Raw genomic sequence first — 12753 nt, forward strand, 5'->3', positions numbered from 1 at the left:
TAATCTACAGAAACTCATATGCTCTGCTAAACTCATTGGACCTAGCTTCGTTTTGATCAGATTTGATTATCTAGAGCACACATCTGCCCAAGTTACTAGAATAAACTGCCACTCACAAGAGATTCAGTAGGTCTTGGTATGAGACTTATTTGTTCCTAGCATGCTTTTATAAGCAACAAAATACTTAATGTTGATATTTAAATGTTCATAATTGGCTTCTGATAAGTAAAATGAACAATGTAGTTCATATTGTTTTCAGTACAGTACACTGAAGACATCACTAACTAGAAGCTCTCCAAAAAGGTCTCTGGAAAACTCTCAGGAAGAATAACTACTATAGGTGTGAACAGCCTTAGATGTTTGGCTTAAAATATGTATATCAGGAACAGCAAGGGAAAAGAAGCAACTCTGCCGTATGGTATCTCAGATAAGTGGACTCAAATTCATTTATACAGTTTGCTGAACTGAACCCTTAGTTTCTTTTGTCAGAGCAGAAGGCTGACTAGCAGTATAAGAATTTTCAAAGTGATTCGGATATCCTAGGAGATGGACCAATACGCTCTACAGCACTCTATGTTTCTAGATCTTTTCAGAAGACAAAAATGGTACCAAGCAGGACAGTAACAGAAGGCATAGATTATGCATTTACCTCTCAAGTGCTGTTTTATGTCCTCCTCAAGGCTTACACAACTATCTGAATTTCCTAAAATGGGGTATCTTAAAATAGTTAAAATATTATACACCTAAAATGCTGTCACTGCTTCTAGCACATGATATGGTCAAATATCCTGTTGTTGTCTGTCCTTTCTTACTGATTTCTGAGACTTAAATTGTGAAGAGTCTCCATATGGTTCTAAATTTACTGAAGACAGACAACAGCCAAAGAAAGTATGTGTAATTAACATAATAAAAGATATTTGCAAAACAGAATTTTTCATAAAGAATGATACAAGATACATTCAGAACTCCAGTAAAACTAATGCTCATGATTCTTCTGCATTTTTGTTTTGCAGCTTCGTGTTTTCAAATTGGCAAAATCTTGGCCAACTCTAAATATGCTGATTAAGATTATTGGCAACTCAGTGGGGGCTTTGGGGAATTTGACCCTGGTGCTGGCCATCATTGTCTTCATTTTTGCTGTGGTTGGGATGCAGCTGTTTGGGAAAAGCTACAAGGAATGTGTCTGCAAGATCTCCAATGACTGTGTACTCCCACGCTGGCACATGCATGACTTTTTCCACTCTTTCTTGATTGTATTCCGAGTGCTGTGTGGAGAATGGATAGAGACAATGTGGGACTGCATGGAGGTTGCAGGCCAAACCATGTGCCTTATTGTGTTCATGCTGGTCATGGTGATCGGCAACCTAGTGGTATGTGAAGAACATTTTTGAATATTAATTCCGATGTGAAAATAGACATAATAATTTACAGCTAGGCAATGAGAAAGTTTGTCATGCTTCTCTTTGGAAGAAGAAAACATCTGCCTTCCCCTCTCACCCTTCTCATTCATTTCCGTACATTGAAGTACTCTCACTACGGGTCCAGATATTTAGGAATATGCCAAACTGTCACATCAAACACCCTGTTATGGGAGTGTTGCAGCTAATTTAGAGGTGCTGTTTAAAACCAGATGTCACCTAAACTACTCTTGAAATAATAACACTTATGTATCAGCTTATGCCAAGCCTCCTGTCTGAAGGAAAAATCGAATCGACTTTCTTACACTTAACAGATAATGTTGACACATAAAACTTCTGACTTAATAAAAATAAAGTGCAATGCAGTTGTTCTTATATAGCATATCTTGAATTTAAGTATTTCATTTTTTAGCCTGTTTAGGTATAAAAAACAAAAACCAAATCCCTACAGAATGATTGGGCTACCATCCTGAAAGTGTATTTACAAGCTTCTAATTCAAAATTATATAAAAATTTTTATAGAAAATTTTTAATTCAAGCTGGTAAGTTAATTTGCCTAATCTCCACTTGATATATATTGAATTGGTGAGATAAGAACTTTTTAGAAATCAGGATTATAATTGGAATGCAGCATTTACATTTTCACTTTTCACTTAGTTTTTAAGTTTCTTTTTACTGCTAATCTTTGCAATTCACTTTGAGATGCCTAGAAATTGTATTTCATTAACTGTCAAAATTCTCTTCATTTAGTGATATATTTTAACGTGATTTAAATTTTTATAAAATAGAATTCAACATGCTTGTGTCCCGATTGTTTAGAGGACATTGCAATCTTGACATTAGATTAGCAGAAATGTGCAGAGCCTCAGAAAGCTAATTATGATACAATAACCTGCTCTTTTTTTTTAATATTTGCTTCTGCATAGGAATACTGTTTGAGATTCATATTGCCTCTTCCCTTCTTCTAAGTATCTGTAACTTCAGGGTTTTTCTGGAATTGTGAAAGTCTGCAGAATTAAATTGTGTATAGAGTAGAAGTGAGAGGTCTAATACATTTAACTATGGGGATGTATATTTGAAGTAGGATTTGAGGGTTGAGAATTTTTTGTTTTGTAGTTTTCTTGAAATTACATCAGTATGTCTGAGAACAAAATTTCAGTCCATTGTTTTTCTTAGATTTTGTGGAATTTTGTTCACTAGGACGTAGGTTGTCTTGCCATTTTGCTGTATCATGACAGCTTTTGATGGCTGGTGGCCTCCACTTAGTCCAAAGATATGAAAGACTGTGTTGCAGTCTTTGAAATCATTTACCAATCCAGCCCTTCAAAAAGTGTAATTTTATACCAGATCATCATATATCAGACTGAGAGTATGAAGTGACCCATTGCTTGTAAGCTTCAGTGAAATAGCTACAGTCTATAAGAAAAGACATTTTAAAAAAACAATAATGATGTTTGATTTTTCAGACAATAAACCACAGTTCTCAGGCAATACTGGTGTTAGTGTCAGTGAACTGCTGACAAATGAAGAAGTCCATTCTGATTTTAAATTCCTATATAATAAAAAAAGTACTTAAATTTTTGTCAAGGGAAAAAAGGAGAGAAAATACAATTTTAAATAATATAATATAATTATAATTATGAAGATTAAAGGGTAAAATTCATTTTAAAATATTTCTTTTATCCTTTTATGGCAGCCTTATAGAATTTAATATAAGATCACAGAATTAATAGAAAATCACAGTCTTATGCTATAATCTTCCAAAGAATAGATAGAAAATGTAAGTAGGTTATTATAACATTAACTGATACAGGTTTTTAAAATATCTGCATCCTAGAAAACTATCTCATTTTTATAGGATGATGTTTATTTAATTCTACTTAAACTCCAAGTGATTTCACTAGGAGATTTAGAAAGGAGTCTTTCAAACCTCTGATGAATGTGGCTATCTAGAATTTTGTAACTTTTTTTATAACTTAAAAAAAAGTAACTTTTGTAACTTTAATTATTTTAGAGTCCAAAAAACCATGCTGCTTCAGGGAAAGATCAAAGAGTTACATTGTTTAGGTATTAGCTTGTCTGTTTTCATCTTCTGAGTGACTACTGATCAAAACTAGTATGGACAAGCTTTGCAATTTAAGGTGCTACATAGTTGTCTGAAATTAGTGAATGTTGTTTTTCAAAACAAATAATGTGTGCAATTTTAATTTGACAGTATCCCGTAAAAATACTCACTTCTTATATGTATGTATTTACTATACAGCTGTATTCTCTCATCTTTTAGGTACTGAACCTGTTTCTGGCCTTGCTGCTGAGCTCGTTTAGTTCAGACAACCTTGCTGCTACGGACGATGATAATGAAATGAACAATCTGCAGATTGCTGTGGCAAGGATTCAGAAGGGCATAGATTATGTGAAAAGAAAAATACAGGAATTCATCCAAAAAGCCTTTGTTAGAAAGCAGAAAGCTTTAGAAGAAATCAAAGCTCTTGAAGAGCTAAACAACAAGAAAGACAGCTGCATTTCCAACCATACTGTAGTTGAAATAAGCAAAGATCTTAATTGTGTTAGAGATGGGAATGGAACCACCAGTGGTGTAGGCACAGGCAGCAGTGTGGAGAAATATGTCATCGATGAAAATGATTACATGTCATTCATCAACAATCCAGGCCTCACCGTGACAGTGCCCATTGCGGTGGGAGAATCAGATTTTGAAAATCTGAACACAGAAGAATTTAGCAGCGAATCTGATATGGAAGAAAGCAAAGAGGTAGGACTTTATATCTTAACCTTTATGCCTTATATTGTAGTCATGCATTTATGTATTCGTTAATTTTACTTCTAGTATTGTTTAAAAGACTGTCTTATCCCATGTAAATATCCTATAATTTTATATTCTATTATTTTTGTAAATATAATTCAAGAAAAATGGTTTGATAATTTACCCTATGTGATGGTACACTAAGGGTCCTTAGATTTCACACGTTTATATTCTGTTTATTATCATTTGGAAAATGTTTCATTTTAAATATGGTTATTTCTTTCACAGTATGAGAGATTTTAGGACTTGCACACATTTCATAAAGCATCCTTTCTGTAGTATTTAGAACATGATCAGGATTTATGGCATGAGAGTATTGCAGAAGGCTAAGAGTATATAGCTTTGCATATGTAATCAAATATAAATAGAAAAAAAATTGTATTTTTCTATATTTAGGGTAGTTCTAAAAAATGAACCCTGAGACATCGTGAATCAATTATCTAAAAAGTGTTGTGGGCAATATTCATGTAGATTTGGGGTCCAGGGACTATGGCTGGCTGACATGAAGTAATCCAGATACCAACAATGTCATGGTAAAGCAGTACCTCAAGAAGTTATGCTGCAGAGCAGAGAAACTACATCTTGTAGTGTATATGTATGTGGAAACAGTTTATTTGAAAGCCTTATGCTATTGTTATTGTATAAAGAGACAGAAGTTGGTCTAAAAAACAAGAAGCCAGGTGCCTCAAAATATAAGTGGCTCACACACCAGAAGTGAACATGCACAGGTGATAATGGTATTCATGGAAAACTTGGTATATTGGAGTTATGGTGAAGTGTACCTGCAAGTTCATAATACAGATTACAACTATTTTCAATTCCATTAGAAATCCAGAAAATGGGAGGTTTAAGGGATCAACAAGCTTGGATAAATATACCTTGAATTAGATAACATGCTGTGATAGCGTGATGACTCATTAACAGGAATGGGTTTGTTTTCTATAAAGAAAGCCTTTGTATAAAGAAGCCCTACATTCATAATTGTATCATAGCTGTATAGCTGCCACATTTTCTAACACTGCTGTATTCCTCAGTAATACCAAAATATATCACATATGATTTATGGATAGCCATGATCCAACTGATCGTAGTACGCTTTTTTGTCTAAGCAGAACATAGTGTATGGGTTTATTTATGATTGTAAAGAAGGTTACTCTGCATAACAGTGGTAAAATTAAGAGCAAAATATTCTAGTCTATCTGACTGAGTTGCTCAGAAATAAACATTTTCAGCACAAATCAGTAAGACAGTAAAGCAGTATACCCATGGCAATTTAAGAATACAAGAAATGCAGAGTTTATAAGGTGGCATAATATATTTTATTAGGTCAAACAGTATGAAAAGGCTAAGTTTTTAGAGTGATGCTGGGTCTCAGAGCTAAGTCTTTTTTCATGTCAGCTGATCTAATAAAAGTTAGTTGCCTTTTCCAGTGAACCTTTAGCAATGATATCTAAGTCTTTTCATACATAATGTTGTTATTTCTTTAAAATGAATCTTCACTCTAAATTTCCTGCTGTCCTTGTGGTTAGTTTTGTTAAATACAGCGATGAGTCCTTTTTTGTAGCTCCACCTTATGAAGTTATATGACTAAAAATTTCCTCAATATGCTATTTTTTAAAAAATGTGCAATATGCATTAGGGAGTTAGCTTACAAGATGTGCAGATGCTAAGTGTGTGGTTACATGACATGCTGGGCTCAGCAGCAGAGCTGGATGGAGAACTTCCCATGGCTCCTGACCCCCTGGCAATCTTTACAGTGTTTTGCACTTCTATAAGGCACATCACTGGAGTGATATAAATTAAACAATATCCTCCCATAGGTATTTTTTATTTCTTTCTCTAAGACAGATTGTGTGACTCAGTTTACAGTATTCTCCATATATTTTATCAGTACAGCTGACGAGACAACAAAATGCAGTTCAGCAGTAGAAACTACTCTGCTTTGGAAGTGAAAATGTGATGCAAGTACACCCTAAGAAAAAGGAGTAAAAGCCCTTGTTGTGCTGAGTTCTAAATGACATACTGATTTCCCACAAGACTTTTACAAGTCAACTGCTCTATTCATTCCCATCTTCACTTGGCTCAGGCATCACGTTTTTTTTCTTCTAAGGCCACCCTGAAGTTTCAGGACCACAAAATCAAAAGGGATTTTGCCTGTGTTACAAACTTTAGATGTATCAGTATGTCTTCAGGTAGAGAAATTAAATCCATAAATCTGCGTAAGCAAATTGAAAATGAAAGTTTCAGGTAACTATAGGAAATTGGCCAGGGTGGAGAGTATATATATTAAGAGCTTGTGGAGAAATCCTCAGTGTGGATAGAATTAGTTTGAGATTTCTGTGGAGCCTTAAGATTTCCATAGAGTGTAATAATCACCACCATTGGGAAGCTGAAGTAATAGAGCTTCTCTTAAGTTCAGCTCTCAGACAGCTGTTTGGTGCTTAACTGTTTGACATATATTTATGCATATTGTGAATGGTAGCTAGGAAGAAAGGAATCTCATACCAGTGCCCTGAAAATTGTGAATTCCATATTCATTTCAGTTTCTGTTTATTCCTCCTGAATGGTTTTTACAGAAAAGATGAAGTGCTTTTTTATTGTATGTATAAAAATGCAATAGCTTTGGTAATATATGAACAGATATTCTGATGTGTGACAGGAATTTGTGACAACTCCTAACATTCTCCTACCTAGTCAACACTCCTGTTGAATACTCTGCTGCCTTCTGATTTCCTTTTAAGGACAATAAAGAGTATATCAGCCCAGTGTTTACATTACCTCTATAGAAAAGTACACCATAATTTGCTTTACTTTGCCTCTCAATGGATATGATCAAGACAGCATTCCTGCTAGGAGAAGGTCTCGTGTGCAAAAGAAGGGGCAAGGGATGGTGCAGAACTTTCTTTCACTCAAATGTGACAGTACTAAGCACCTAAAACACCCTCAGGATATATCTCCTTTAAGACCTTTTTTTTTTTTTTTTTTTTTAAACAACAGCCATGTGGGAAGCTAGATCTGCAGAAGAACTGTCAGAGTAAAATTGACCATTTTTCTGGTGTCTTGCTGACTGCCACTGATGTTAAGAGCAGCAGTTAAAGTAACTTTGTCTCCAGTAGCAGGTCATGATGGAAGGCAGGGGAAGGGAGGATATAGTCCCCTGAGGAATATGCCAAGAGCAGGTAATTACATTAGAAATTATGACTGCTGGTGAGTGGGGAACAAATTCAAATTTTTCCTATTTTTTATTACCAGATACATTACAGTACAAAATACCTCTAGAAACCAAGTTTGTTTTGGAAGACTGACTCCTTTTTTCTTTTCTTTCATAGAAACAACCTATAAGTAATTTGGCAGTTAATAAATAAGTAACATCTGCCAGAATGTATGCTGGAACCCGGGTGCAAGTTCTAGATGTAGACAAGATCCTTCTAATACCTATTACTAGAAATTTAGGGAAGTCAGTGTTTGGATGAAATAAAGCAAAAACATATGAACCCCCCCCCACACACACAAACCCACATGTCTGCTACTTCTGACTACCATATAACAATAGCAGTTCATTCAGTAATCTCAGATTTGGAGAAGTTTCCCCTGGCCTCAGATAATACATTTTCATTTTCACCTGAGCTACTGTACCTTCAATACCTACTTGACAGAGGGCTTGTAAAGGACTCCAGACCATGTTATGTGAGTCAGGTCAGAGCTACTCAGGGCAAGCAGTGGAATGGAATATGCAAAAAGGAGGTTGTGCTTTCCAGACTCTTTACCTTTTTCACATCTGACCTGATGCTGTACTTACAGCCTTTCTGTATCTTGGCTTCCAAATTACACTTGATTTCTCCCAAGACACATTTTTCCTAGAGATCTTCTAGCTTTTTTTAAGTTTTTACCTTCAAAAAAGGCCATTTCTTTGCATAATTTGTGATGAATTTACATCGCATACTTGAAGTAACACGAGTGGTTGTCTAACATGGTGAAACTGCATTGAGCACAAATTCTTTTATTGCTTCAACACCTGATAAAATAGACATATATTTCTGTTCTTGTGTTCTTAAGCTAATATTACAGCTAGATAACTTAAGACAATTAATAATGTCTTTCTTTTTACTAGACTAGAACATTTCTTTTGTAACTATCTGTTTGTTCTGCTAAGAGACTCCCAGGCAGCATTTACTTACTGCATATGGAACCTAAAACTCCGTAAAATCAGAACCAGTAGGTTAACAGCTCATGCAAAAATGTCCAGTCAGGTATAAATGGATAATGGGAAACTGCACATACAAAACTTAAGCTTTGGAGGAGGAAGAAGATTTATCTTAAAGATATTAAAAGTTATCCACTATGTTAGAACAATAACTGGCTGAAAGTACCTGAACAAAAAGAACATTTGATATATACTTCAAAGCGAGATAAATGAGGATCTTGTTAGTATCTTCTGTCAGTAAGTAGAGGTGTAATAGCCAACAAATAACCATCAGAAATAACAGATTTCTGGTCTGAAAAGCAAAGATACTCAAGATAATTAATTTTAATAAGAAGATAAGAAGTAATGAAAAGGGGATAACTTGGTGCTTTTTTAAGTTTAGCTTAGCACTGTGGATGATGTTTATATTGCAAAATATGCCTGCTAATCAGTGAAATGAATGGACTACGTTCATTTTAGCAAACAGCAGACTCCTAGCTATTGTACTTTGTACCACTTAACAACTGTTCATTACATCTGAATTACAACTTTAGGAATAAAGTTTTGGACTTCAATATGGAAAAATAACATCAGAGATGTTCTTCAGTCACAGAAAGCTGATCTCAAAGGGGAAGAAATACAAATACCTAAAGGCCTAAATCAGTCAGAATTCCAAAAATTTTTATCAGAGCTTTATGCCTGTCTATATAATAATTATAAATCACTTATATTGGAGAAGTAAGTCTGCTCAGTTAACTTCTGAAATCACAACAGAAGGCTTTAATAAAATCACAAATATCCTTCACCATCTAGTCCACTGAATCTTCAAAACAGGGAATAAGATCAGTTTGCTGACTGGCTTCACTAGTGCCTTTGTCACTTCATGAAATAAAAAGATAGGAAGAAAGATGTTGTATTCCTGAAAGTTGAGAATTGCCACTAGGTTCCAATAGATGTTTTAGTGAAAATGTACCCAGTAGGGATTTGATCAATTCACTGGAATGTTTCTGACAACATTTCCTCAAAAATATCCTACAAACTAAATTCCCATTTTCTTCAACTGACCAATTCAGGGACTATATCTTGAAAAATCAGATTCTCTAAGTTGTGGACTAGCTGTGTTGATGGACCACTCTCCAGATACCAATCCAATCTCCCTCTTTTGAAACAATTAGAGAGAAATTACAGAGTCAAAAATACATAACATACTAATCTAAAATAGATACTTACACAGTAAGATACTTCATCACATTTAATTATGAACAGAATTTGCAGAGAACTGTTTACTTTTATTGCTGTCTGTAAGTTTCACTGCTATTAGTAGAGGATGGAGGAGGAACAGAAAGACATACTGCTTCTAAGTATTTTGCTTACTGTATGGATTCATTTTTGCAAGTAAAAGAGATAATCACAGAGTCAATTAAATGAAGACTAGTACGTTAAACCAAAAAATATTAAAACTTCAATTAAAATGCATTAAGCACTATATAAATTCTGGAATACTTTCCAAATCTGCTAACCATGTCTTTATGAATTTAATTCATTGTATTTTTATCTGTGAATCACAATTTTAGAGGGCAGATAATTAGCTCTAGTTCCTGAATTTCTTATTTCTCTAAAATAAACTAACAGAGGCTTTGTAGAAAGGTTTGTTGAACATTTCAGGTGGTATGTATTTCCCTTTTTGCCAACTGATCATAAAATATTTAATAACTATGTTTTAATTGTGTTAAAGCCATGTTTGAATTAGAGATTCCAAAAAGAAGAAAACTAGAGATCCTGTGTCTTGAACTTCACTGCCTACCATTCTTACTTCTCACAGGGGTAAAACCAAGCTGGAGCAATCAAGAATGCAGCTCTGGTGCTTTTTAACCAGGTAGAGCAACGTGTCACCACTTTTACACAGGTTACCTAAGCAAGTTATACATATATATGTATATATATATATAATCACTTTTTAATGGATTTTGACTGGCCTGCATGCTACTCAGCTATGTTCCTTCCCCTATCCATTGCAAGACAGTAGAAACATGCACAGCCGCTCTCTGCTGAGTCACGAGACTCACATCACAGCATGGTCAGGTGGGACTGGCAACCCCAACATACATTGAACTCTGCTAATGAGTTTTCTGGATATTTTAATAAAGTCTTCAGCAATAACTGCATGCTCTACAGGTTTTGAAGTATGGAACATAAAAGTACTGGAATGTTCAATTTTAAAGAGGCCAAAGAAAAAAGGGAGCATGCATAGTTTTTAAAATATAAAAACAACCCTTTTTGATTCAGCCCTTATAAATGTATATATTTAATGAAATATGTGCTATGTGATTTACGTAACGATTACTGCCACACTTCACTTTCGCAAGGCGTAGCATTTAAACTACTGCAGGAGCTCCTTGCCTAAAAAAATTACATTGTTATATTTTTAAATCTGCAATGCACTGTAATGCAAATCTTCAAGATGCTACAAACCATATTTGTATTCCTTTGGGCAGTGCATATCTTGAGTTTTATAAAACTGTAAGCAGAGCAAAAAATGTTTCATAATTACCAAAGTTATACATAGCAAATAAACCCCTCCTAAAAAACTCTCGAAGAGGAGACCATTTTACAAATATTCTTTTCTTAAATTTCATTGAACAAAAGCATTGGCATGAAATTAAACTCCTTCATAAATATTTGTGTTTTGGAATGTGTATCATGATATCATCTCATGATCATGAGATCTGTGACTTAGTCAGTGTAAATTAGAATGACTATGGAGTAGTCAACGTTCTTTTTATAAAATTGCATGTATATTTACCCTATTCTTTTTCATTATAGGCAAATATATTACCCATTGCAGCATAATTGGCAGAGCCTTCAGGAAGAGGGATAGCAAATATTACACAGGAGCTAAAGTCATATGAAGCTATGGAGGTCAAATTATCGTAGTATGCCTTGGCCTCAAAATTTTGCTGAGACTGAGATTTCAATCCTGCAGCTGGATTCAAAGCAGTTGCATTTAGACAGAGCTTCACTGGCTTCAGAAGGAGAGCCAAGTGGTTCCATCTGTACAGCTGATTTTAGTGTATTATGATCTATCTATATTATAATGTAGCATAAACTGGCCATTAGATGCCAAAAGAAATTCATTTTGCTGTATAGTCTGAAAAGTCTCAGATTTAACTGATTAAATTGTAAACCAAGATATGCTTAAAGTAATTCAAATATCAAATAATATACTCTTGGGATAGAGGCTTTTAAAGTGGTTTGCTTAATATTATATAAAAGTCAAATATCATAAGATTTGAGATTTAAAGTCAGTTTAGAGTCACTTTGGAACCAGTGAACCTGATATTTTATATTTTGTCCCTCAATTACAGTGCAGATTTTAAGATTCAAAGGTAAAACCACATGGCTGAATTACTAAAGGCAATTTGTAATGGCTGAATCCCTTTATTTATTTTACTGTCCCTTGAATCATGAAGCGATTTGTAAAGCTTAAAATTTATTAGCCTGCTCTTGCTCTTATTGAAGTCTAGAATAAAATCAAATAAGAGCAAGACTGGGTCCTAAGTGAATGCATTTTATTGTAAATGGGCGCATAAACATGCTGTTGGTCAAAGCTTGTTTTAATGGTTTAAGCTGTTGAAATCAAGAGATGCACTAGTCTGAAAGGACAGTACAGAGACTGATTGTATGTATGTTAACCAAGTATTTGGGTTGTTGATGAAGCATTATTTTGATCTGTTATATCCTATACAGCAATATTTATAAGACCCTTTTCAGAATAACATAATCCCATCAAGGTAGTCTTTTGTGGATTTTTGTTTTGTTGTGTGATTTCCACAGTATTGCTCAGGCTTCCGCTCTAGTCAAGCATGTTGTTTTGCTGATTCAGGCCTTGAGAATGCTGCATCATGAGCAAATGCTTTGAAAAGTGTCTGTGTAGAGGAAAATACAATATCACTGGAGATGCAAATAAGTATTTACAGGGCATGGTGTGCTCTAGAGGCTGATGATGATCACATACATGAGGTGAAAAGAAGATTGTGTAATCCATTACGTATCTTGAATTTCCTATTATTTTATTAGTTTTACTGCTAGAAGAAAACAGATCATTAAAACTCCTTATTTAAAATGCAGTGGTTCTTTCCTAATGTAGAGTCTTGGAGCAAAGAAGAGGAGTTTTATTAACTCCATGGGATTTTTTTATATTGCGATTGTTTGAGACTATTTGAAAAATAATGAAGAGCATGCTATAGGAATTGCAATTTTTGTTTTTCCCGACTGTAAACTGCACTTCTGTCATCTGCTTTTAACAGCTATGCTGACAGGACTATCTGCAG

General features: G+C 34.5%; 1 protein-coding gene across 1 annotated transcript in view; it reads left to right on the forward strand.

Annotated features, from left to right (window-relative positions):
• LOC106499132 (sodium channel protein type 2 subunit alpha-like) overlaps positions 1–12753 on the forward strand; it is a 62048-nt gene that overhangs the window by 27334 nt on the left and 21961 nt on the right. Inside the window, exons 15-16 of the mRNA XM_067298541.1 lie at positions 1014–1370; positions 3703–4188. Of these exons, the coding sequence (XP_067154642.1) occupies positions 1014–1370; positions 3703–4188 (843 nt within the window). The remainder of the gene's footprint in view (positions 1–1013; positions 1371–3702; positions 4189–12753) is intronic.

The sequence above is a fragment of the Apteryx mantelli genome, chromosome 6 (assembly GCF_036417845.1).
Source record: "Apteryx mantelli isolate bAptMan1 chromosome 6, bAptMan1.hap1, whole genome shotgun sequence".
Classification (NCBI taxonomy): domain Eukaryota; kingdom Metazoa; phylum Chordata; class Aves; order Apterygiformes; family Apterygidae; genus Apteryx; species Apteryx mantelli.